The 27,857-nt window shown below is 41.2% G+C and overlaps 2 protein-coding genes across 9 annotated transcripts in view; one reads left to right on the top strand and one right to left on the bottom strand.

The window, feature by feature from the left end:
- KDM3A (lysine demethylase 3A) overlaps positions 1-27,857 on the bottom strand; it is a 51,055-nt gene that overhangs the window by 9,356 nt on the left and 13,842 nt on the right. For 7 of the 8 annotated variants that reach the window (XM_073342865.1, XM_073342868.1, XM_073342870.1 and 4 more), the window contains 11 exons: positions 21,662-21,822; positions 14,277-14,836; positions 12,592-12,793; positions 9,845-10,059; positions 8,381-8,533; positions 8,090-8,185; positions 7,497-7,624; positions 4,698-4,881; positions 3,726-3,895; positions 2,628-2,864; positions 960-1,131 (listed from right to left, as the gene is read on the bottom strand). In XM_073342865.1, coding sequence (XP_073198966.1) covers positions 960-1,131; positions 2,628-2,864; positions 3,726-3,895; positions 4,698-4,881; positions 7,497-7,624; positions 8,090-8,185; positions 8,381-8,533; positions 9,845-10,059; positions 12,592-12,793; positions 14,277-14,836; positions 21,662-21,822 — 2,278 coding nt within the window. The remainder of the gene's footprint in view (positions 1-959; positions 1,132-2,627; positions 2,865-3,725; positions 3,896-4,697; positions 4,882-7,496; positions 7,625-8,089; positions 8,186-8,380; positions 8,534-9,844; positions 10,060-12,591; positions 12,794-14,276; positions 14,837-21,661; positions 21,823-27,857) is intronic. The other variant, XM_073342867.1, reaches the window with a different exon arrangement.
- Positions 16,044-18,157, top strand: LOC140910852 (uncharacterized). Its single transcript, XM_073342885.1, has 2 exons — positions 16,044-16,894; positions 17,482-18,157. Exons 1-2 carry the CDS (start codon positions 16,312-16,314, stop codon positions 17,658-17,660), a joined length of 762 nt encoding a protein of 253 aa, XP_073198986.1. The 5' UTR covers positions 16,044-16,311; the 3' UTR covers positions 17,661-18,157.

Genomic DNA, 27,857 nt, shown 5'->3' with positions numbered 1-27,857 from the left:
CTAACCAGTGTTTAACAATGTCCAGCCTACAGCCTAATGCACTTTAGATGTACTGAGTGGAAATGCATTCCCTTTACACTGATTAAGGGCTACTAAAAATGTAGATGGCTTTCTAAATTGCTTTAGTCCTATTCAAACAGCAAAAACAGAAGACCCCTGCACCCTCAAACATCTACTGTATAAGTCTAGTTTCCCACAGATGAGGAGGAGGTTTTAGGAAGTACACCTGGAGAGGATAGTCTGATTCATGAGGAATTCAAGACACCACTTCTGGTATCAATTCAAGATGAGGCCACAGGACAACTTAATCACTATGGAATACTGAAAAATTAGAAATTAGAAGTCCAAGACAAGCTTTATTTAATGGCTCACAGAAGTAATTCCAATTAGAAGTGCAACATGTGGAATAAAAAGAGTTCTCTAGGGGTTCAAAAAGCCAATTCAACCATCCTGTTAGCATCAACATTTATATTTTAATCATCCAGATTCCATTCAACTGGTAAAGCAGTTGAAGGATGTACATTAGGCTATGGGAGTACTCAAACTTCATCGAAGTGTTCCCCCAAAGATCCTCTCTCTGCCAGAGAGAGAGGGAAAAAAAAGATGCTGAAGAAAGAGCCCTCAAAAGGAGATTTTGAAGAAATATCTTCCTCTTAGTATGGAGGACTAGGAACAAGGTCAGTGCATTTCACAAGGTGCACCTGTAAAGAGCACTGACACGCATGCTACACTGGAGCATGGGGAAGATGAACCATTTGTCAAACTCTGAAACTTGGAACTTTTCCAAGCCAGACAGAACAGCATATTCCCCTTACAGAGGCATCAAAGATAAACAAGTCTGACATTCTGGAGTAAAGCAAGCAATAAGAATGGAAAGCAGGATATTTTCTTCTGTTTGCCATATTTCTTAGTATCCATTAGACAAAACAATAGAATATAAGTGACTTCACATTGCATACTTGGAATATCTTCAAATCCATCCCAGAAGTCTCCTACTGTAGCTCCTGTGATAATTTCATTGGTTCTGCAATTGACCAGATCTACTTCCTGTTGGCCGAACTCCTTCCTGAAGGATTCTGGTTTCCAAAGCTCTGCATTTAGTTTGTGATGCACTCCAGACACCATCACAGGCTAAAAGACATGAATTAGAGAAAATTAATGCCTCTTTAATACAGAATATTTTAAGATTTAATAAGCATTTCTGCAGGGCCTCATCATACAAGAATTATAATGGCAATAGAGATTATACCAAATTTAGTAAGACAAAAACTGAAGATATTTTTTAAAATAACTATACCTTTTCTCCAACATCTTTTATTTATAGTGTTGCTGAGGACATGGGTACCTCATGAAGATATACTTAGTAGAATTTACAATGCCTTTCCATTATTTCAGCTGCCATGCTAGATTTACGTAGTCTGTACATGTTATAATAAAAGCTGCTTTGTAGTTTGAAATCTTATCCATACTTGAGGGAAATAAAGGAGGAACCAGTAGCAACAAAACTGCTAATTCATTCATATGCTGTACTTTCAGAAGTTAAGTTGTAGTTTCTAAAGCTTACAAAAACTTCAAGTGTATTAAGTTGCCTGGAAAACAGAAGTAGTAAATCTTTCACGCAAATTTTAATTCTCAACAGGAAAAAGTATGTTTGTTAGAAGACCAAAAAAAAAAAAGTTGGCCATAAGACAGTGACAGAGATCATTGCTGCTAAGTGAGCGGTTTTTCATAAGTGACTCTGGGTGTCAACTCCCAGACTTATGAACAGGACATGGTGGGTATTAAAGGTGCGTAATCCACTTCCCAATAAAGGTTTACATATAGTTTTAGAGACAACTTTGTTGTCCTGTCTTTGTAAATCAAAGAAGTTATGATGGACAGCCTCCATCTGGTACAAGAGGTTTTTCTTAGACCTTTTCTATAGAGGTTTTTAAGGTTAGGCTTGACAAAGCCCTGGCTGGGATGATTTAACTGGGAATTGGTCCTGCTTTGAGCAGGGGATTGGACTAGATGACCTTCTGGGGTCCCTTCCAACCCTGATATTCTATGATTCTATTCTATGATTCTAAGAAAGCCAGAGTCACAATAGGAGCCACCAATATATCCCAGCAAGAGGTATTAAAATGCACAGAAGTAGTATTTTATACAGTTTATCCTCTTCTATGCAAGGAGCTCAGCACTAATCAACTCACTCAACACTCATGTAAGGGAAACAATTATGGATAATCATTCCCCTCTAAACAGATAATGAAATGAAAGCAGAGCAATTTTGTAACCTCATCGTTTGTCAGTGGCAATGCTAAAAGAAGTCTGAAGTCCAGTCCCACCCTGCTTTAACCACTAGACAATAATCCATGGTGGCTCTCTGGCACAGTAGCATGCCATACATTGCACTACTAACTGGAAATTATAATCAATCTCAGAACCAAGGCTGAATGTCCAGCTGTATGCTCTGCCACTAGAGAACATCCATTCTATATTTAGAAAATCCTTTCTGTTGACTAGTGCTCAGATACCACAGCTAAGGGCCATTAAAAAAAAAAAAAAAAAATCTACACAGTCTGTATTAGCCCACTAAGGATAATGTGAGTGTCCAGGAAACAAGCAAAACATCTTGAGGAAAATACCTGTCCCTGCTTCCAGCATTCTCTAAAGACATTCCAGTTACTCGCATTGTTGGGATCCTGAAGACACAGCAAGCGGTTATCACATAACCAATAGTGAGGTGTATCAAAGCCCAATATAGTAGGCTTTATAGTTAATCCTTGAGGTTTCTTAGGCAAATCTGTGAGAGTTCTACTTTGCACCAACGATGCAAAAATGTCATCAAGGATTTTGGGAGTGCTCTTGAGCCCACTTTCTGTCTGAATTGAAGAGGGAGAAGAGAAAGTGAATGTTAATATATGCTTTTGTTGCAGTCATATGTCAAGATGCCATTGTTCTGCAGAGATTTTAATAAGTCATGCAACACTCCTACTACATATTTTTGCCACCAACTGCTTCCTTTTCACTTCAGTCCACGTTTATATTATGTAGGCATAATAGTCTCCTTATAGTTAATGCTTAATTATGTAAGTGACATAGCTTTATACTAACTACTGTAGAAAGACTTGCTGTTATTTATACCTGTGCAAACCCATTGAAGAAGATAGAGCGTGGCTCCTAGTTAGGATTATATTTAAAGTTAGTGATCTGAAATCAGTGAGATTGCATTTCTGAAACCCAGTTTAAATATTTCCCCCACTATTTCAAAATTAGTTACAGACTGGGTTTAATTCACACCTGGAGGGACAGTGTGAAGTAATTTGCAATCTACGCATCTGAAAAAAATAAATAAATAAATCACTTGATGGAGAACGCAGCTTTAAACTCTAGCTGGGGGTCGTTTCAGAGCCCTCCTGGAGGCTACCAGGGAAGTGCATTTGCAGGATGCTCTGGCTCTATCCTTCCAGGTGTATGGGCTGCAGCAGACAGAGCAAGGGTAGCTGGCAAGCTTATGCTGTTGTGGCACTACTCCATGTAGGCTATAACTAGGCACCCCCATATGGATGCCTCTGACAAAAAGCCAGACAATGAAACTGCCTTCCCCAGCAAAATATTTTTGATGGTTATGTATTTAAATTGGCACATGCCTGGTGAAATGGTTCCTACTCACTATACACTTCCAGCACAGTTTGGCTTTAAAACCACAATAAGGAAGAAGCACTGCAAAAATCCTCATATACCTTTCCTCCAGAAGAGTTCAGCAGATTCCTCAAGAAACCTGTGTTGTTGTTGCTCACAGGTGTTAATATTGCACTGTTGAATGTCTGCAGGGCAGTAGGGGGTTTAGTGAAAGTGGGAAGGGTCTGAAGAGGTTTGTTTTCATTCTTTAAAATGGACGCGAGGAGTTTATCTGAAACGGAGAGGTAAAACTCCACTGAAACTGAACCAAGGCAGGTATATTCTGGAGTTTGAAGCACAGTTTTATATCAATTAAAAAAAATTACTTGTTAATATGGCCAATATATTCCATTTTAAACCATCTTCGAGTCACACTACATTTCAACTATATTCATTAAAAAAATACTATTCCTTTTTGGAAGAGACATTTTCCCCCTTATGTAGTTTTGAATTTAAAACCAGATAGACAAAACTCTGTGGGTGAAATGTAAACAAGCCCAGTATCAACAAATATTTTGCTCATTGCCAATTTGACTCTTCAGACTTGCCTAATGTCTTAAAGTATCTGAAACTGTGCGCTTCCTCTTCCATTTTCTTTTGGGGGCAGGAGGGAATCTGTTCTCTTCCCCAAACTAGCACCATATCTGAATTGGCAAATTATTACTTATTCCTCAGAAGTCTTCATTACTTCCTTCCACTGTATTGCTGCAGAATACTACAGTCTAGCGAGTGGATTTTCACGAGTACCTAAGCAAGTTAGGTACCTAGTGTGCTTAGGCAGTTTTGAAAAATCCAGTGTCATGGGTGAAGTTTTCAAAAATGCCTAAATGACTTAGGAACTTAAGTTCCATTTTCAAAAGTGACTTAGGTGGTTAGGCATTTTAAAATACACAAGTCTTTTTACCTGGTTTATTAAACTCTTATACCAGTAGCCAGCCACCATAACCCCCTCCCCATTCTGCAATGGGTCTGATATTGTACATTTTCAATTAGCTAGTAGCAGCGGAAGGTTGTTTTTCATATATGACATTTACCTTTATTTTCTTTATTCACGTTTCCACTTGTTAGGTTAGCCAGCCAACTCAAGGAAGGAGAAGTATTTACTGAAGAGACTGGTTTACTTCCAAATGTTGGTTTTACAGGAGAATCATAGCTAGTGGCTAATGGGTTTAGGACAAAATTATGCTGAAGTGTGGATTTCTCTCCGGGGATTAAACTCTGCAAGACAAGTTGAAGATACTTAAGTGGCTTGCCCAGTCACAGAGGAAGTCTGTGGAGGAACAGAGATAGCAACCTAGCCTATCACTTAATATTTTTCTTGGCATCTGTTATTGACACCTTAGAGCAGTTTTGAACTGGCCCGCCCGCTATACATCAGCAGTTCTGTCCTGTTCCTCACTAGGGGCTCTGCTTTAAGAATAGCCTACTACTCTGCTCCAATTCCACCCTGAGCTCCCAGCAGTTCCAGCCCATGTGCTCCCCCTGCCCAGTCCCAGCTGCAATGTCCCCAGGCTGACCCACGTCTGAGCACACCCTGCTACACACCTGCTGTTCCACCTCTGAGCATATGCACCTGAGGCCAGCACCTGCCAGCTTGGAGGACCCTGTGTTGCCAGGGAGTAAAAGGGCCTGCCTGGCAGGGAGCACTAGGGCCAAAGACACCAGAAGCCTTGGTGAACTGGATGTGGGGGGAAGAAAGGGAGAATGCCTTTACAACAGAGCCGCCGGTGGGGAGCAGGAAGTAATAGATACCAAGTGGAACAAACGGAAAATCCTCCCCTGCAGCTTCAGCACCTATACTCTCCTGAGAGATAACCGCTTTCCCTTCACAGCTGCAAAGTATCCTTTGAGCCCATACATGCTAGGCCTGGGCAGGAGGGGTTCAGAAACAGGTCAGCACATGGATGCTGCAGGGGAATATAGGGGCTGGAGCTGACAGTAGACCGTGAGCTAAGTAGTTGGGCCTTCCTTACAGCACAGCTCCCAGAGGGAAGCAGGAGACAAGAAAGGCTCTGTCCGGGAGGAGTCACCCCGATTCCCTGGGCCTCCCCCACTGCTCCCTGCTCAAACTGTACCAGGGATGCTCCTGTCTCCTACAATTACTCCTCTATCCTCAGGGCTCAAAATCCTGAATACCCAATGCTCATTCAGCTCATGAGGATTTCTGGCTAACTGAATATCAAACATTTCCACTCCCAATAGAGCATCATTAAGATCAGTGACTAAAAAGTTTCACTGTGAAACTGCAGCTAAAAATATCATTTACTTTATCCGAATGCCCAGTTATCAGATGTCCCACAAGCCATATAGATAAACAGACTTCACCTGCATTTATTTTAGAAACTTTTCATTTACATTTTAACACACTGAAGCTACCCTATTGATACATTTCAACATATAGTGGTACACTTTTAATCAGGCACTTAATTATTTGCTTATGCAACATAAAGCAATCAATAACTGACATATTTTTGCTAGTGTGCAAACACCAAAAGAGCCCTTTGACCCGCCAAGATTTGGCCATCACCTTATCCAGCCAGACAGAAAACAAATACATACCACTGCCCTAGAGTATTAAGCCTAAAATAATTTTCTGAAGTTCATGCTGCTTTTAAGTTTTTTAAAAAAAAGTCAGACCTATTTTAATACTTGCTTGTAGAAGCCATAATTTAAGTATGGTCTTCTGCCTACCACATCCTCAAAACCAAAGGCCAGATACCCCATTGAAATCAATGGAACTATGCTGATTTACACCATTTGTGGAGCTGGCCTTTGGCAATTTGGGGGGGAGTGAGGGGGAGGAGGAGGGAGTGGGATGGGGAAGACGATTGCTAGCATCAACCCTGCCAAGTAACATATGCTGGGGGGGTGGGGGGGATTATTTCACAAGTCCAATTAGCAATAAAAACATGATAAATTTAAATATTTTTCATATGTAGTATGGAAACTACTCAACTTTCAGAAGGGCACTACCAAAAGGGAAGCATTTAATTTATTCCCAAGTACCTGTAAGTGTTTAAACTTAACAGAGTACGTCAAAACTAGACTAAAATTGTATAATGCAATTTAAAGAGGACTAGCTTTGTGGATTTTGTTTACAATAAGATGGTTATGTTCTCAAACGAAAACTATGTTTTAATTATAGGAAAGCTCTCTCTTATATCCCAGCCATTAAGATTTATTTGTTATCTAGTTAGCCTAAAATTCTTGTTAGAGACTCCATTACTGAAGTTTTATAAGGCATACGAGAATATTCTTCTAGAATAATTCCTAGAAGATATGAAAATCTTTCTTCAAACAGATTAATATTTTTAAGAACTCCAAATTTCCTCTGAACTGCTTATTTTAGATTTAACCTACTTTGTTGCATTATTTTGTCATTAAGTCTCCAGGACTCAAGGAATTTCCTGTTCTCTTTCTGCACTCCACCAGATTCCCTCACCCTTCCAGTCTAGAAGTTTCTTGAAAATATCTTCTTCAGTACAATCCTCCTTTTCCTTTAGCAGTCAGTCGATGAGAGCCGCAGAACGCTCAATGCTTTTAAAAAACTGGACACTTATCTTAAAAAAAATGGGTCCCTATAATGGGTCCCTAGACACCTAAACATTTTGCTAGTACATTTAAGAAAGTTTAACCAGTGAATATGCACACATATTAATATTGCACAGATCCATAGAATAGGATTTCAGAAGTGGTTGGTGTTGGCCTAATTGAAATCAGTTATCACTGAGACTTTAATGAGAGCAGAGTCAGGCCAACACTGAGCACCTTTGAAAGACCCAATCATTGTTTCTCAAACTATGTGTATATATAGCGTGAGACAGTGGCAATACCTGTTTTGGATCCTCCTTCAGATTTGGTTTTGATAGAGTCTTTAACTGCTTATTCGCACAAGGACAGTTTGCCTTTATTCCCCATTTTGCTCTTACAGAGTGAACAGTGTCACCAACATCATAGAGAGCTAAATGAGAAGAATCAGTAATGAGCTCATATTATCCAAATTAAACATACAGACTATCAAGATTCAATGTGGGTACACTATGTAGCTAAAAGACAGTTAAGAGAAAGCATTTCCAAAATGGTGATATGTCAGTTTAACTCATGTTTTGTTTATTAGGATTTAACTTTTTCAGAGAAATCAAGATACTTTCTGTACTTAAAATTAAATACTTTACACAAATAACACCAGCAAAACAAAATACAGAGTTAGTCTTTAAACACTGCTTCTTGGTAAACTGGCTGAACAATTTTATTACTCAAATCATTTTATCCTAGTCTACGGAGAAACATTCTGGACTAGATCCAGTGGCCACTGAAGTCAGTGGAATCTTTTCCATTCAACTAGCATTGGATCAGGCCCTATATGAGTAAACAACAGAACACTTGGTACTGTTCACATATATTTCCACAGTAATTATTAGAATACCTTTTCCAGGAATTATCTGTGTAGGCATTAAGTTCTCCGGTTCATGTAACTGACCCTTCACACATTTAAGCCAGGAAAAAGTATCAGATGCACCATCTGCAACCAAATCATTTTAAATGACTAGTTAATGTATTCATTCATTCAGTCTCTGAATAGCCACTTGTTTGTCCTTCAATAATTTCAGCATACAAGTTTATAAAAAGAGCTTTACAATAAGCCTATCCATTCACTAACATAATAGTTCAACAACTTAAGTAATTTTTAAGAAAGCAGGACACTGCACATTCTCACCTTCATGTATGCTTTTCTTTTTCATCCTGTAACAATCTACACACACTCCAAAGCCACACTTGGGGCAAACCCAGTGAAGGTTGAATATTGTGGTGTCACACACATCACACATTTCTCGAACGCCTCGAACTGCACGTTTCCAGGCTACTTGTCCTGTGGTAATTGACAGTCTAGTCAAAGTTAAAGAGTTAACTTTGCAGCTCTATGGGTTTCGATTAATGTACTTCAAAAATAATTACATTAGTATAAAATATCCCCCATTGGCTCAAGAATTAATCTTGCCCCATCTCGGGGAGAATTTTAAGAGGAAGAATTACATGTCTGGAGGAGGAAGAGGAAACACTTCAGAGGCAGGTTTGAATCTATTCAAGGTTTTGCATGTAAGAAAAAACCCTGGGGAAGACTGATTAGTGGACAGAGGGCAAACAAGGCTGTCAAAGGTGCACAATAAAGAGTAATCATATGGATACTACCACCTTGCCATGTGCACATATACATGTATGAAGAGAAACAATGCAGCCACTCCTTTAAACCATGCTGCACCTCTGGCTATACAATTATAGCTACAGGAAAAAGACATTGCTTAAACTGCAATTCTTCACTGAGGAGTAATAGTGTAAAATGCCATAGGGTTCCATATTTGTCTTTTCATGGTTTCTAGTTTAAAAAGTATGCTCAGTTTAATGTAAAATAAGGATAGTTTTTTCTAGCTGTCAGTCGTGTAATCTCAGAATAGACTCAGAAATTTGAACTGAGTTCTTTCCCTCATGCACATCTGCACCAGTAGAGGTTCCACAAACTAAGTATCCCTTCAGCAACACCTGTTTAGTCCTTCGCCATCAGTGAAGTTTCAAAAAGGTGAAACTGTGTAGGGCAATTCTGTTGGGGCTCAATCCTGCACCACTGAAGACAATGAGAGTTCTATTATCGACTTCAATGGAAGCAAGATGAGGCCCTTGATATACAAAAAGGAACAGAAGCCACACCACTCAACTGTGTTAGCCCCCTATTGCTACCAAGAACAGAAAGCAATAAAAACTTATTTTGTCTCTAAGTTAATAGATCTGACTGAATATACACAGGCAGCAGATAAGTAGAGTAGAAAAGTACCATTTTTACATCATCACTTTCTATAACAGAACTGCACTTCAAGGTTTTTTCTGGAAAGGTAGGAGAGGTCAGGCCAACTGAGAGTATGAGACTCATGTGCACCATGGAAACTAGCAGAGCTGAATCCTGATAAGGGTCCAAGAGTACAGAGTTGCTTAACATTCATATCCACAAGTTTAAACATATTATTACTTCCCACCACCAAGAATCAAAATAGACATTTAATAAAGCTTTTAAAATGGCAACACCAAATGCATACAATCAATTTGCATGCAGGAAACAAGCTATGAAGACCTATTTTGAAAAGTTGAGGGAAAAGTCCTAAATTTTACATTTCAGAAGAGCTGCTCTTACTGTGTGGTTCTATTGTGGACATGACCTCCTTTTCGGATATCACCAGCCGGCAGAAGTGGTCTCCGATGTTGGCTAGAATATACTTTGCAGTGTCTAGATCTAGACCCACAACATTTTTTGCTAAAGGCAGCCACAAGCTGATAGCCTCAGAGTCGTACTTGTCCGGCGTTAAGAAACCTTCTTCACGCAGCAATCCATGTCTATTGAACCGCAGCCTGTAGAGGAGAGAGGATGGGGATAACAAAAACAAAAAACCCAAATGTTGTCTACTAGCTCATTTCCACCTCTTCTAGTCTGTTACCCAGACACCTGCATACAATCATACAAGAAATTAACAGGATAACTGACAATGCTGAATATGATTTAATGGTTAGTATAGATCAGGATAAATTGTGTTCTCTATTATGTCAGAGAATCATGATTAAACCATGCTCACTGAGGAAGAAATTCAGTTTTGTTGTGCCCTTCACATTTTAAGCCAGGAAATCTAAAGAATCCAATTAGTGATAATCTTAAATGCATTTGCAATAGGAGACATGCACTTTAGGGCTGTAGCAAAGATTTTTCATTGTATTAGTGGTGCACAGCTCAAACTTGATTCAAACCCTAACACAGCAGGAAACTGAATATCTTAAACATAACCAATAAAACAATTATGGCTAACTTGGAAAGCAGGTCAGTAGACAAAAGAACATCTACTTTCCAGAAGGTTTTGTATTTAGATTTACCAGTAGGAAAATCTAGGGGGGAAAATATTTAAACTACTGACAACACAGAAAAATAAATATATTAAAGAAAACTTTACAAATCACATGCTAAAAGTGTTCATTAATAGGGCTCCTTTACAAACTATCCATGAAATCTCAGTGAAAGACAGCTGCTTCTGAGGTGGAACAACCAACAGGTGCTCTATATGCTGCATAAAAATGGCAAGGAAGTTAGTTCAAAAGCAAAACCATACTGCTACCACTTACTCTTCCCATGAATTAAGAGTGCTGTGGGATCTTTAACATCCACACAGAGGAGATGGGACCACCATTTTTAAAGTTCTAATTGAAAAGACTCAATCTACCTTGAAGCGATGAGTTAACATTACTTAGCTTTAAAACAACTGTGGTATTTCAGGCATAATATTAAGCCACGTTTATTAAATCACCAGTTAGCAATATTGGTCTTAAATGTCTTGTTCTCATGTTACACATTTTTCTTACTTCTCCCCTCCCTCCCCAAGAGCTCATAGAGCTATAATACTTCTTCCACTAGAAGGTGTGTAGGAAATTAAGCCTGTAATGCAACAGTAAAACAGGGAGATTTTTCCAGCCCCAAATCTTCATTCAAGGAGACTAGGACTTCAATGTTTGTTTTTAAATTTAATCACAAAGTGATCTCTCTCTACACAGCACTACACATGCGTCACTTTATGCAACAAAAGAATGATACAATCCATGCCCCATAAAGTTTAACACAAGAAAAACAAAACTAGTAAGGACAGATGTGACAAAATAATTGGGAATGAGATGAATATAGAAAGATTTCATGAAAGGGGAGAGATTTATGTAGGATTTGAAAAAGGAGGGAATATTTTCAGGAATCTTGCATAGTCTGCATTTCTTCAGAAAAAACCTATACCTTCCCTCCCAATTGTACTCCGAAATTTAAGCTGTCCTTTAAAAATATTTTTCTAGTCCCTGACAACCACCTTCATGACAGACACCCCTGGGTACTGAATCAGGAACCTCTGGAACTCAAAGCATGAATCTCTACAGCTTGAGATAAAAGAGCCAGGCTCCCAAGCAGGCAGCTGTAACAGACTCAACCTCTCTGGATCAGGCATGGCGGGAGCGGGGGGGTGGAGGAGTGCGGTGGTGTTCAACACCAGACAGAGTGACCATTTGGTTTAACTTAGGGCTAGTCTACACTAGCAAGAATACTGTGGGAGACTGTATCAAAAGCTTTGCTAATGTCAAGCAACAACACGTCCACTGCTTTCCCCCCATCCACAGAGCCAGTTATCTTGTCATAGAAGGCAATTAGAAGGAGAAATAGAAGGATATCATGCATCTCTTCAGGATCATCCACTGAGCTGACCTGGGTGGTCTCTTACTCCTATTTTATAGCTTCTCCCTACTTGAGTTCTGAGTGGCTCAGTTCTCAAAGTACAAATATTTAGGACTTCACCCATGGAAACTTACTCTAGCTATAGCATACCCTCCTAAATAGCAAAAAGATGTACCAAATCTAGTGTAAAGGCTTTATTTAATTGTAAATAAACATGTTCTAACCAACCCAATAAGAATGCACCTTTCTTTAGAAAACAACAATTAGAAAATAACAATTACAAAATAAAACATTGATTTAAATCACTGATTTTAATTAAGACTTTCCACTGGGTAATTTAAATTATCTTGATTTAAAATTAATCCATCCTATACTGAGAACACAGTAGGCATCACGTAAGCCACTGGACAGCTGTCAAGGTTATTAATTGATCTCAGATGCATTTGAAACAGTGACTTAGAGGTGAGTGGCTGTAGGATCTCCAAAGCCATTGTAGGCCAGGATTTAAGAGAGAGACTAAAGATAAACTACTGAGCACTCTGCACTTTTTTTTTTATTATTATTGTCAGACAGGTGCCCATTTATACCTAACTTTAGGGGTTTTTTTTTAAGTCTTTGATTGAATCATCTTAAATCTATTTGTACAGCTAAAAATATCAACATCCACATATTTTCAAAATTGCTCTCACCTCCTGAAGTGAAAGAATCTGCAAAAGACAGTGGAGTCTTTTTGCTCTTTGTTTTTCCGGTAGCTGTCCAGGCGGCATTCCCTGCACTTATGCAGGTGAGGTGCAATGTTATTGCAGGAACCATCCTGCACAAAAGCTTCCCCACTTTGCTGCAGCTTCTTAACTTTACAAGCATCTGTCAAGACTGACTTGTGAACAATTACTGCAGGAAAAAAAAAAAAATAGTGCAGGTTAAACAACTTCAACTAGTCACTCAGACTCCCATTCGCTTACCCTATGCATATCTGTTAAAGCTGTAGCTGCTTTTGTTAAGTTACTTTAACTTTTCACCATATACCTCAAATTAATCTTAACATATTTTGAAGTTGATTGCTTATTACAGAGCATAAACTTCTTTTCAAGTTTTCTGACAATAAGGTCATAGTCAGGGCCCCATTTTTTGTTACAACCCTGCAATTTACCCCTTCCCACACAACTGCATTCCAGAACCTCAGCTTTTATTTGTTTTTAAATTACATTTCTGCAGACATAATAGCTAGTTGCAACCTTGAACACAGGACCAGAGTGTAAACAGATGTAACAATGTCTTTTGGAGTCTTCAAAGAGCCTGAAACACTTCTGAGAGATATAAATTGCCCCATTCATCTCAGTGAAATCTCCGGGGACTCCACAATTCTGCTGCTGCAGTCAGACATTTTTCAAAAGCATTATGGAATTCAGTATTTTACTACAGTCAGTGTTCAGGACACCCTCCTCCACCCCTGCCCCCCCGACTTCATGCCCAGCTGGAATCCACCTGCAATTGTTGCTTGCTCTGCACCTTTCCCCACAAGACAGAGAATTGAGTCACAGTGTCTGCTACATGACCTGTTCCACAAAGCCAGGCAACAGGGGGTCAGGGAACCAGAGCTGGATTTCTGTGGTCTGACTGCAAACTCGATGATCAGCTAAGCTTCCTGGAGGACAGTGCAGCAGCCCAGGTCCATGGAGCTGAGTCACTGAATCCAGCTACAAGCTTCCCCATTCTCTGGCACACAGAGTGGGAAGGAGAGAAAAGTTCCTCTAAAGAACATTGCAGGACCCTAGTGAGTGGCAACTGGGCCACCTGGAAAGCACAGCTAAAAAACCCATCAACTAATTTTGTCAATTAATTATTTTCAACTATGAGCTTGACTCGTATGAGTGTGTATGGAGGTGGGAGTGCGGAAGGATAGAAATGAAAGGCAGAATAAATTAACATTGCCTTAGAATTTAGGGATTGTTGCTGTAGCATTTGGTCCCATTATGCCATGGAGTAGGAGCCCTATTCGTAAGTTATACTCACTTTTGCAACCCTTCTTCCCTAATGTAGCCTAACAGAATTTTGTTCTGATTGGATTTGAGATGAAAAAGTATTCTTTTTTCCTTATGACTTGCATATCTAATCCTACCAAGACCTTAAATATCTTTTCCCAAGACTTACTCTGTATACATAATCTGAAAATTGGGTATAAATTTTAGGAGCCCCCCATCATACTCCTTGAGTTCCTATTCTAGAAGTGAAATCTAGGTGTTTCACTAACTCAGACATCAAGACTGCAATTTCTTAAGATTCCTTATCCTATTAACACATTTTTCTGAAATTTCTAAGCAACTATATATACACAATAATTCTCTGTTGATATCACAGCTCCAGATATACTTGCCATTGTTGTGGACTTTACTGGTGCTCCCAGCCCTAGAGCCTTCGCTTTCATTTCTCTCACATGAAATCTCATTTGAGTTTCCTCTGACTGAGGAACACGCAGAAAAGGAGTTTTCTGCCTTGTTTCCTTTGCAGCTGCTTTGTAATTTAATTTCATGCCCAGCGAAAAGGTTAACAGAAGCATCGGATGTTGAGGGTTTACAATCAAAGATTTTCTGCAGTTCTGATGTGCAATTAAGCCTGGATGTTACTCTGGAAGAATTGTCTAGGTCCTGTGTGGATTTTATAGGAACATGCTCCTTTGGGAAGTTTGTCATTGGCTTGGTAAAAGATTTGTGGACATTTTTCAAGTCACTTTGTTTTTCATTGTGTGTGTCAGTCAAAGATGGCGATCTTGAGGTCTTCAAAGAGGTATAGTTACTATTCTGATCATTAGGAGTTTTAGTTTGTTCTTTCGATAGAAACTCTGCTTTATGGAAGACCGCCAGATTTTCTTTTGACATTTTCACCGTAGTATTAAGACAAGAAGGATGTTCTTCTGGTAAATTCTCTTTGCAAATGCTGAAATGTACAATATGCAGTAATAAGACCTAAAGAGAAACTCAAACCATAACTGAATGCATCGGCTCTCCCAAGCTTTTCAAAGGAACCAGAGTTTACATAGGAAGTTAATCATGGATGCTAGCAGTTAAGATTAAGAATTCAGAAAAGTTTCACATACCAAACACCTTAAAAAGAGATACACAAACAATGAAAAACCACAAGGGGATTTTAAGACACTACAACTACTGTTCCTTCTGGGCTCCCGTGCCAACTTGTTGACTGTGTACCTCCCCCACCACAGAAGTTACAAAAACCTATTTATAAAAAGATAGTGTTTCTCTCCCCACTGTTGCTATGTGAAAGACCTACATAAACATGGGAAATGATCAATAGCTAAATGCAAGTTATGTTTTAGTCAAACAAGTTATTGGACTCAATACAGGGTAACTGGGTGAACACTAATGGTCTATGATATACAGGAGGCCAGACTATATGAACTACTGGCCCCTTCTGGCCTTATATATTTAAAAACCCACACACAACCACCCTCTATTAAGCTACATAGGAAAACAGTGAAAATGATTCAGCAGAGAGTTCTGTCAAAAAAAACTATGTGCATTTAAGATTTTTTTTTCAGCTACAGTAATCTTAAATAGCATGGATAACAGATTAAATTTGGATAATGGAATGTTAAATAGCACTTATAAGAGAATCTTGTTTCCTACTATGCCATTTTCTATAGGAAGCACTCTTCTCCTATTGTGACAGGAGAATCAGGGAGACGGGGCAGAGCTTGATGCCTGGAACACTAAGTCAGGACTGAAGTGCAGTTACACTCTAAAGAATGTTTAGTACCGTTGTGTGTTCCAGATCTACTTTACGCAGTCAACATATATTTCAAACTAATAGTGCCATAAATTTAGCCTTTCAGATTCCAGATCCCCACGTCCATGCAATACAAACAGAACTTTTAACAATTCTTTTGATTCATTGGTCATTTCCTTAATTGTATCTAGCTGCTTTTACATCTCTATATTGGATCTGCCAGGCTACCATGAGTAAGATTATTTGGGTCAGAAAATAGATAGGACTGATTACACACAGGGAACAAACCTCTTGATTAATTTGCTTTCCTCAGCCCTGGTCTACACTAGGACTTTAGGTCGAATTTAGCAACGTTAAATCGATTTAAACCTGCACCCGTCCACACAGTGAAGCCCTTTATTTCGACTTAAAGGGCTCTTAAAATCGATTTCCTTACTCCACCCCTGACAAGTGGATTAGCGCTTAAATCGACGTTCCCAGCTCGAATTTGGGGTACTGTGGACACAATTCGATGGTATTGGCCTCCGGGAGCTATCCCAGAGTGCTCCATTCTGACCGCTCTGGACAGCACTCTCAACTCAGATGCACTGGCCAGGTAGACAGGAAAAGAACCGCGAACTTTTGAATCTCATTTCCTGTTTGGCCAGTGTGGCAAGCTGCAGGTGACCATGCAGACCTCATCAGCACAGGTGACCATGATGGAGTCCCAGAATCGCAAAAGAGCTCCAGCATGGACCGAACGGGAGGTACGGGATCTGATCGCTGTTTGGGGAGAGGAATCCGTGCTATCAGAACTCCGTTCCAGTTTTCGAAATGCCAAAACCTTTGTGAAAATCTCCCAGGGCATGAAGGACAGAGGCCATAACAGGGACCCGAAGCAGTGCCGCGTGAAACTGAAGGAGCTGAGGCAAGCCTACCAGAAAACCAGAGAGGCGAACAGCCGCTCTGGGTCAGAGCCCCAAACATGCCGCTTCTATGATGAGCTGCATGCCATTTTAGGGGGTTCAGCCACCACTACCCCAGCCGTGTTGTTTGACTCCTTCAATGGAGATGGAGGCAATACGGAAGCAGGTTTTGGGGACGAAGAAGATGATGAGGAGGAGGAGGTTGTAGATAGCTCACAGCAAGCAAGCGGAGAAACCGGTTTTCCCGACAGCCAGGAACTGTTTCTCACCCTAGACCTGGAGCCAGTACCCCCCGAACCCACCCAAGGCTGCCTCCTGGACCCAGCAGGCGGAGAAGGGACCTCTGGTGAGTGTACCTTTTAAAATGCTATACATGGTTTAAAAGCAAGCATGTGAAAGGATTACTTTGCCCTGGCATTTGCGGTTCTCCTAGATGTAGTCCTAAAGCCTTTGCAAAAGGTTTCTGGGGAGGGCAGCCTTATTTCGTCCTTCATGGTAGGACACTTTATCACTCCAGGCCAGTAACACATACTCGGGAATCACTGTAGAACAAAGCATTGCAGTGTATGTTTGCTGGCATTCAACCAAAATCCGTTCTCTCTCTCTCTGTGTTATCCTCAGGAGAGTGAGATATAATTCATGGTCACCTGGTTGAAATAGGGTGCTTTTCTTCAGGGACACTCAGTATAGCCCATTCCTGCTGGGCTGTTTGCCTGTGGCTGAACAGAAATGTTCCCCGCTGTTAGCCACAGGGAGGGGGGAAGGTTGAGGGGGTAGTCACGCGGTGGGAGGAGGCAAAATGCGACCTTGTAACGAAAGCACATGTGCTATGTATGTAATGTTAACAGCAAGGTTTACCCTGAAAGAGTGTAGCGACTGTTTTATAAAATGTGTCTCTTTAAATACCACTGTCCCTTTTTTTTTCTCCACCAGCTGCATGTGTTTCAATGATCACAGGATCTTCTCCTTCCCAGAGGCTAGTGAAGCTTAGAAAGGAAAAAAACGCACTCGCGATGAAATGTTCTCCGAGCTCATGCTGTCCTCCCACACTGACACAGACAGATGAATGCGTGGAGGCAAATAATGTCAGAGTGCAGGAAAGCACAAAATGACCGGGAGGAGAGGTGGAGGGCTGAAGAGAGTAAGTGGCGGGCTGAAGAGAGGGCTGAAGCTCAAATGTGGCGGCAGCGTGATGAGAGGAGGCAGGATTCAATGCTGAGGCTGCTGCAGGACCAAACCAGAATGCTCCAGTGTATGGTTGAGCTGCAGCAAAGGCAGCTGGAGCACAGACTGCCACTGCTGCCCCTCTGTAACCAACCGCCCTCCTCCCCAAGTTCCATAGCCTCCACACCCAGACGCCCAAGAACGCGGTGGGGGGGCCTCCGGCCAACCAGCCACTCCACAACAGAGGATTGCCCAAAAAAAAGAAGGCTGTCATTCAATAAATTTTAAAGTTGTAAACTTTTAAAGTGCTGTGCTTAAAGTGCTGTGTGGCATTTTCCTTCCCTCCTCCACCACCCCTCCTGGGATACCTTGGTAGTCATCTCCCTATTTGTGTGATGAATGAATAACGAATGCATGACTGTGAAGCAGCAATGACTTTATTGCCTCTGCAAGCGGTGATTAAAGGGAGGAGGGGAGGGTGGTTAGCTTACAGGGAAGTAGAGTGAACCAAGGGGCGGGGGGTTTCATCAAGGAGAAACAAACAGAACTTTCACACTGTAGCCTGGCCAGTCATGAAACTGGTTTTCAAAGCTTCTCTGATGCGTACCGCGCCCTCCTGAGCTCTTCTAACCGCCCTGGTGTCTGGCTGCACGTAACCAGCAGCCAGGCGATTTGCCTCAATCTCCCACCCCGCCATAAACGTCTCCCCCTTACTCTCACAGATATTGTGGAGCACACAGCAAGCAGTAATAACAGTGGGAATATTGGTTTCGCTGAGGTCTAAGCGAGTCAGTAAACTGCGCCAGCGCGCCTTTAAACGTCCAAATGCACATTCTACCACCATTCTGCACTTGCTCAGCCTGTAGTTGAACAGCTCCTGACCACTGTCCAGGCTGCCTGTGTACGGCTTCATGAGCCATGGCATTAAGGGGTAGGCTGGGTCCCCAAGGATACATATAGGCATTTCAACATCCCCAACAGTTATTTTCTGGTCTGGGAAGAAAGTCCCTTCCTGCAGCTTTTGAAACAGACCAGAGTTCCTGAAGATGCGAGCATCATGCACCTTTCCCGGCCATCCCATGTTGATGTTGGTGAAACGTCCCTTGTGATCCACCAGAGCTTGCAGCACTATCGAAAAGTACCCCTTGCGGTTTATGTACTCGCCGGCTTGGTGCTCTGGTGCCAAGATAGGGATATGGGTTCCGTCTATAGCCCCACCACAGTTAGGGAATCCCATTGCAGCAAAGCCATCCACTATGACCTGCACATTTCCCAGGGTCACTACCCTTGATATCAGCAGATCTTTGATTGCGTGAGCTACTTGCATCACAGCAGCCCCCACAGTAGATTTGCCCACTCCAAATTGATTCCCAACTGACCGGTAGCTGTCTGGCGTTGCAAGCTTCCACAGGGCTATCGCCACTCGCTTCTCAACTGTGAGGGCTGCTCTCATCCTGGTATTCATGCGCTTCAGGGCAGGGGAAAGCAAGTCACAAAGTTCCATGAAAGTGCCCTTACACATGCGAAAGTTTCGCAGCCACTGGGAATCGTCCCAGACCTGCAACACTATGCGATCCCACCAGTCTGTGCTTGTTTCCCGAGCCCAGAATCGGCGTTCCACAGCATGAACCTGCCCCATTAGCACCATGATGCATGCATTGGCAGGGCCCATGCTTTCAGAGAAATCTGTGTCCATGTCCTGATCACTCACGGGACCGCGCTGACGTCGCCTGCTCGCCCGGTATCGCGTTGCCATGTTCTGGTGCTGCATATACTGCTGGATAATGCGTGTGGTGGTTGATGTGCTCCTAATTGCCAAAATGAGCTCAGCGGCCTCCATGCTTGCCTTGGTATGGCGTCCGCACAGAAAAAAGGCGCGGAACGATTGTCTGCCGTTGCTCTGACGGAGGGAGGGGCAACTGACGACACGGCTTACAGGGTTGGCTTCAGGGAGCTAAAATCCACAAAGGGTGTGCCTGTACATCAAGGAGTATTTCAGGCAGGACTGCACGGAGGGTTCCAATAAGAAATGGTGCACCAAAGTTATCGTTGTTATTGGAACAAGGAGGTTAGCCTGGCCTCTGATTGATACATGGCTAGATTAACCTCGCTGCGCCTTGTCTGTGACTGACTGCAGTGTGATCTAGACAGGGGAGGAGGAAAATGAGTACAAAACAAATCTGGTCTATTTCTTGTTCTGACCCACTCCATCTATCCTTTACATCTTTGGCTGGCAGCAGACAAAAAAGGCGCGAAATGATTGTCTGCCCTTGCTTTCACGGGGGGAGGGAGGGTGGGAACGGGTTCCTGACGATATGTACCCAGAACCACCCGCGACAATGTTTTAGCCCCATCAGGCATTGGGATATCAACCCAGAATTCCAATGGGCAGCGGAGACTGCGGGAACTGTGGGATAGCTACCCACAGTGCAACACTCCAGAAGTCGACGCTTGCCTCGGTACTGTGGAAGCGCTCCGCCGAGTTAATGCACTTAATGCACTTAGAGCATTTTCTGTGGGGACACACACACTCGAATATATAAAACCGATTTCAAAAAAACCGACTTCTATAAATTCGACCTAATTTCGTAGTGTAGACATACCCTCACCTACTCCAAAAAATAAAGTCACTTGGACTGTATTTGCATTTGTAATTAGGTTAGCAACATTCCGTGTATGAGACGGAACTCCCATAAGGGTATGTATACAACATACACGCTTTATGGTAGTATGTAGAGTACATACACTAAATATTCCTCTAGCATGGGTATAAACAGCAGTGTGGACAGTGAGGCACTGTATAAAGACACTCCTGAACCCTGTGAGTATGTATCCTAGACTGCTTTCCACAAGCCTAAGCAGTGCCTCCCCCACCCACAGTGCTATTTTTAGCAACCTATAGAATGCCAGAGCCTTTTCACTTACATGTAGCTACACACCGCAGCGTGGACGCAGCCTGCTTTTCACTGCAGTGTGTAACGATACATGCCCTACCAGCTTGCCACCAGTGACTTGCAGTGTAGACACAGCCTATGAAGCCTTCACTATTGAATCATAAAGGATAGTCTTGTGACTAAACAGCTGACTGAATCAGAAAAATCTGGATTCTGTTTCAAACTCTACACAGGCTTCCTGTGTGACCACAAGCAATTCATGTAACTATTCTATACTTCAGTTTCCTGATCAGCAAAAGGGGAATAATATTTTCCTAACGTCAAAGAAGAGTTTACAAGAATTTTAATTTAATGAAGCTTCTAAAGTGCTTTAAGAATTTATTTTCAGCATAAAAAAGTGTTATAGAAGTATATTTTATTACATCAGGCTTATCTTTATAAGATGCAAACACCCCAGAAAAGTAAAAAAAATTGTAACTTGTGTCATTGGAGAAGGGTAGAATGAACATAAGAAAACTCCCCACTTGCCAGGTCTGCAACTCATGACAATTCTGAAATTAAACGTATCAAAGTCCATCTACAAGCCAAGAACACAATTTCTATTCACTATAACAATCAACTACAGGTAAACTAATCTCCCTCCCTATTTACAATATGCCTACTTTGGTGCTTTTCATTTTAGAGTCTAAGACACACTAAGTAATTTAAAGCAATGAAGCCACAAAATACATTCAGGCATTATCCCCCACTTTACAGATGGATAAATAGAGGCACTGGATGGTTAAACTATTTCCTTAAGGTCACAAGCTGAGTCAACAGAAAGTGGCAGAAATACAACCCAGAGGTAATTATATATTCAAGGCAATTGACAAAAATCAGTCAGATATGTCTCACCCACACCAACAGTGGAGGGTTGGGGGAGGGAAGCTTAGTTACCATGATTTCTTTAAAAAAACCCACCCTTAATTTAGTCTACTTTGTATAAAATAAATTATTATTCTGCTGTATTTTTCCCCCCACAGGTTAAAAAAACCCCAAAGAGAGTCACCACTTACCCCTGAGGAGTTTCTGCGCCAACATTAGGAGGTGAGTTAGCTGGCTGAGGCATGCCCTGGTTCCTGAGGTCTTTGCTAGAAGGGGTTGCAGGCGTACACCCTAGCAACGTTTCACCAAACACTGTTGGTACTGACTGCATGTGACTCAGACTATGTGATACCTGAAACAGATGTCAGAGTCAACAGAAAAATTCAAAGCCAACACACGAGAAAAATATATCACTTCTATGACTCTACCATGACCACTTAAATACATAACATTCCTCTTTCTATGCCCAAGAATTATATTCACCTTTTTTGCAACTGCACCATATTGTTGGCTTGTATTCAACTGGTAATCCACTATACCCCCACAAGATCCTTTTCAGCAGTACCACCACCTAGCCAGTTATTCTCCATTTTGCAGTTGTGCACTTCATTTTTCCTTCCTAAGGTGAAGTACTTGGAACTTGTCCTTATTGATTTCATCAGTTGATTTCAGACCAATTCTTCAATTTGTCAAGCTCTTTGAATTCCAATCCTTTCCTCCAAAGTGCCTGCAACCCTGCCAGCTTGGTGTTGTCTATATAAGTACATCAGAAGCAGGAAGCCTGCTAAACAACCAGTGGGACCCCTGGACAACCGAGATACAAAAGGAGCACTTAAAGACAATAAAGTCATTGAAGAGAAACTAAATGAATTCTTTGCTTCAGTCTTCACGGCTGAGGATGTTAGGGAGATTCCCAAACCTGAGCCATCTTCTGTAGGTGACAAATCTGAGGAATTGTCACTGATTGAAGCATCACTAGAGCAGGTTTTGGAATTAACTGAGAATCTTAACAGTAACAAGTCACTGGGACAAGATGGCATTCACCCATGAGTTCTGCAATTTCACATTTGAGTTCTTTCAGAATTATTAACTATGGTTTGTAACCTGTCCTTTAAATCAGCTTCTGTACCCAATGACTGGAAGATAGCTAATGTAAAGCCAATATTTAAAAAGGGCTCTAGAGGTGATCCCAGCAATTACAGACCGGTAAGTCTAATGTCAGTACCAGGCAAATTAGTTGAAACAATAGTAAAGAATAAAATTGTCAGACACATAGAAGAACATAAATTGTTGGGCAAAAGTTAACATGGTTTCTGTAAAGGGAAATCGTGTCTTACTAACCTATTAGAGTTCTTTGAAGGGGGTCAAACAAACATGTAGACCAGGGGGAATCCCGTGGACACAGTGTACTTAGATTTCCAGAAAGCCTTTGACAAAGTCCCTCACCAAAGGCTCTTATGTAAATTAAGTTGTCATGGGATAAGAGGGAAGATCCTTTCATGGATTGAGGACTGGTTAAAAGACAGGGAACAAAGGGTAGGAATAAATGGCAATTATCAGAATGGAGAGGGGTAACTAGCAGTGTTCCCCAAGGGTCAGTCCTAGGACCAATCCTATTCAACTTATTCATAAATGATCTGGAGAAAGGGGTAAACAGTGAGGTGGCAAAGTTTGCCGACTGTACTAAACTGCTCAAGATAGTTTTGTGAGATCTTTTTGAAGTTCTTTACAGTCTGCTTTGGTCTTAACTAAGTGATTGGCCAACAAAATGGCAAATGAAATTTAATGTGGATAAATGTAAAGTAATGCACACTGGAAAAAATAACCCCAACTATACATACAATATGATGGGGGCCAATTTAGCTACAACTAATCAGGAAAGAACTTGGAGTCATCGTGGAAAGTTCTCTGAAGACGTCCATGCACTGTGCAATGGCAGTCCAAAAAGCAAATAGGATGTTAGGAATCATTAAAAAAGGGATAGAGAATAAGACGGAGAACATCTTATTGCCCTTAATAAACCCATGGTACGCCCACATCTTGAATACTGCGTACAGATATGGTCTCCTCATCTCAAAAAAGATATACTGGCATTAGAAAATGTTCAGAGAAAGGCAACTAAAATGTTTAGTGGTTTGGAACAGGTCCCATATGAGGAGAGATTAAAGAGGCTAGGACTTTTCATCTTGGAAAAGAGGAGACTAAGGGGAGATATGATAGAGGTATATAAAATCATGAGTGGTATGGAGAAAGTTATTTACTTGTTCCCATAATATAAGAACTAGGGGCCACCAAATGAAATTAACAGGCAGCAGGTTTAAAACAAAAGGAAGTTGTTGTTCTTCACACAGCGCACAGTCAACCTGTGGAACTTCTTGTCTGAGGAGGTTGTGAAGGCTAGGACTATAACATGGTTTAAAAGAGAACTTGATAAATTCATGGAGGTTAAGTCCATTAATGGCTATTAGCCAGGATGGGTAAGGAATGGTGTCCCTAGCCTCTGTTTATCAGATGGTGGAGACGGATGGCAGGAGAGAGATCACTTTATCATTACCTGTTACGTTCATTCCTCTGGGGCAGCTGGCATTGACCACTGTCGGTAGACAGGATACTGGGCTGGATGGACCTTTGGTCTGACCCAGTATGGCCATTCTTATGTTCTTATTTTATAAATATACTCTCCACTTCATTATCCAAGTCATTAGTGAAAATACTGACTAGTACTGGACCAAAGACTGACCCGTGCAGGACCCCACTAGCAGCCCTCCTATTTTGACAGCAAACCATTGATAACTACTCTTAAGTATGGTCTTTCAGTTATATACCTGCCATATGGTAAATTAATCTAGACCACATTTCCCTAGTTTGCTGATGGGAATGTCATGTAGCACTGTGTCAAGAGCCTTACTAGAATCAAAATATGTCTCATCTACCACTTTCTCCCTATCCAATAGGCCAGTAACCCTATGAGGGGGAAATTAGGTTGGTTTAGCATGATTTGTTCTTGACAAATCCATGCTGGCTATTCCTTAATACCCTATCATCATGTAGGTGCTAACAAATTCATTGTTTAAAAAGCTGTTCCAGTATCTTTTCGGGTATATAGTTAGACTTACTGTCCTCTTTACTCCCCTTTTTAAAGATAGGTACTATGTTCGCCCTTCTCCAGTCCTCTGGGACCAAATGCACCCTCCATGAGTTCTCGAATAATCACTAATGGTTCCAAGATGAGTACTTCAGGAACTAGCTGAAGCACTCTAGGATGAATTTTGTCAGGCCCTGCTGACTTTAATACATCTTCAACTTGTCCTTTCTTATTTCCTGCCCCCTTATTGTTACAATAGCGTATCATGTTACATCTTTGCAAACCACAGCACACAAGCATTTCAGAAAAATGGATAATGTGTTAAGAAGTTAGAAGAAACTTCTAAAGGAGACTAGAAAAGTCAAGTATTTCAGATAACTGCCAGCTGACATGCCACAGCTAATTTTCCTCTAAAGCAATTAAGAGCTATTAATGTTGACAACTTTCAGAACTCATCTGGAAACCTACACTGGTACTAAAAGCCCTCAAGAATTTAAGTCGGATAGGTAATTTTATTAGTTTGTGTTAATTCTTCCATACAATCCAAACGTATAGAATTTTCTGTAGTATAGAATCCCTCATAAGAAGATTCCAGGTGTAGAGATAGTCAGCCTTAGACACACGGGACCCCAGTAACAAGTGAGTGCTGAGAGAACGTGGAATTGGTCAACGCTCTGCTGCTGTGGCAAATCATGGTGTCAGATGCCATCAGGTGGTCAAGGGACATCTACATAGAACACATCACTGGATGTCAGCAATACCAGGAGGGATGAGCTGGAGTACCAATGAGAAGCACAGTCAGGAAAGTAACAAATACTTTCCTCATGGACTGTATTTTCTAAATGGACAACCAACCTAATTCTCAAATTACTGAGGGACAATCTCTCCTCATTGATATATTTTACTTTCCAAAATCAAATCTCTATACAACTTTTCATGGGTGATGTACCTGAGTATTCAGATTCTAATATCTAAACTGTAAAATCTAGTTTAAACTGTTAAATCTAGTCACCTAAATTTGGGTTATTGCTGATTATTTACTCTATGTATCATATGACTTTTAAAAACTAAACTTTATATTTGTGGATAATCTAAGCACTATACCCAGATGTACAGACACTTTTTCCAACCTACATATTATATATATATTTTTATTAGCATTAATAAAAATGGTAAATCTCTGTGCCTAGTTATGAAACCACTGCCAACAGTTCAGAACACAGCAGCTTGTCCACTCAGAAGCAAAAGCCACAGAGAGCACTGACCACTAGCTCCTTGTGGAATATGGGGTCAAATCCACAATATCTATGTCACTAACTTCAAAACTTTCCATGGGACTGTGCTAAGTCGCTGCCTCATGCTGTGGAATTATCTCCTCCTGAGACAGCTACATTACAATAAAACAAAGGGAGCTGTCAATCCTCATTACTAAGCGCTAGTCTACAATGAAAAATTTAGAGTGGCACAGCTACGTCTGTCAGGGGTGTGAAATATTCACACCCTGAGAGACAGTTAAGCTGACTTAGCCCCCAGTGTAGACAGCACTACCTCAAACGGAAGAATTTTTCCATTGAACTAGCTATCACCCCTCAAGGAGGTGGATTACCTACAGCGACAGGATAACCCCGCCCATCACAGTAGTAAGTGTTTACACTGAAGCACTATAGTAGTGCAGCTGTAGCATTTTAAAATCGTAGACAGCCTAAAACTCATGCTCGCTCAGAAAATGGCCCCTGAATCTTGAACTCAATCCCAGAAGTCGTCAGGACAGTCTTACTTACCTTCAGAGCAAAATACAAAATCCAGTTCTTTGATCTATACTTCCCATACCACCATCACATTTAAAAAAATAACAAAACAAAACAAAAAACAAAACAAACAGGAGTTCAGTTATTGCTGACTGGAAAGAAGAGAAATATCAGCTTCCATGCTTTTTGGAAGGTGCTCAGATATAATGATAGGCATCTTATAGCAGGGGCAGTCAATAGGAAGACTGCGGGCCAAATTCAAGCCACCAGCTACTTTTGTCCGGACTGCAAAATCTTTTTATTTACTTATCATTGTTATTGCAGTGTGGAAAAGTGTTTCTCTGGAGTCTGGACCTTCACTGACCAAGAAATTTGGACCTTGACAAAAAATAATTGACTACCCCTGCCTTATAGGAATCCAGATAACCCCTCCAGAGTTCTGGGGTAGCTAAAGTATCCTCCTTCCAAAGACTAGAGTGAAAAGTTTCCACCTCAGACAGAAGTGACTATATTTCTAATATCACTACTGTACCTTAGAAGTCTCTACTAAAAGTGTCTGACCATGAAATGGACCTATATAGTTGGCTTGACAAAGGACTGACCACACGGCTACAGTAACCTATGCACAGAAGCAAGATGGCACAGAGATAGCCGCTAGACATCCCAGAAGGCCCCTCCCTCCTCCACAAAAAGCAACTAGATCTGATGAGGCTAATCACATGGTCATTTGAAGGGCTGTTCTATAGCTATACCATTATTCTCCATATCCAAATCATCCAGGCCTTTGAGACAGCTTTCTTGGATCTTAGCTAGGCTTGGTGGACCACTCAAATGCATCTGGCTCAGAAAAACATGAAAATATTAGAAAAGCTGCCAGATTCTCCCTTTGCAGAACAACATACAATATCTCTGGAAGACTGGTGCACTCCTGTCTCGTAGCAAAAAATCTGAGCAGTCAAGCAGGTAAGTTACAGGGTAAAGTTACCATTGAATTTTTCCTCTTTTCCTAGGTATTTTTCTACTCTATATAACCAGAAAGAAAAGTCTGCACACTGGAAAAAGACACCCACAAGATTGGAAGTAGACAAACTCCTTTTACGAATGAGAAAGTGATCTCACCCAAAGGCTCAATTATATTGTTCTCTGTCTTCTAGTAGAGAGAACTACACCCACTTCTGGACTAGCACAGAAGTGTGAGTGCAAGGCTGCTCTACTCTGAAAAGTTAGAGCGGCATAGCTACATCACTCAGGGGTGTGAAAAATCCGTATCTCTGAGACAGTCAAGTCAACCTAACCCCCAGCATAGACAATGGTAGGACGATGGAAGAATTCTTCTGTCAACCTAGCTACCAATCTCTCAGGGAGGTGGATTACCTACATTGACAGAAGCATCCCTTCTGTTGCTATAATAATTGTCTAAACTGAAGCACTACAGAGGCACAGCTGCACCACAGAAGCTGTAGCATTCTAAGCGTAGACATAGCATAGTGGGTCAGTAAATTGAGGCCGTCTAGTCCTCTTCTTTAACAGCTCAATGACAAAGTTACAATAGTG

This window comes from Lepidochelys kempii, chromosome 4 (assembly GCF_965140265.1).
Source record: "Lepidochelys kempii isolate rLepKem1 chromosome 4, rLepKem1.hap2, whole genome shotgun sequence".
In the NCBI taxonomy this organism is placed as follows: domain Eukaryota; kingdom Metazoa; phylum Chordata; order Testudines; family Cheloniidae; genus Lepidochelys; species Lepidochelys kempii.
The sequence above is the reverse complement of the archived record's forward strand: the minus strand, read 5'-3'. Positions and strand labels throughout refer to the sequence as shown.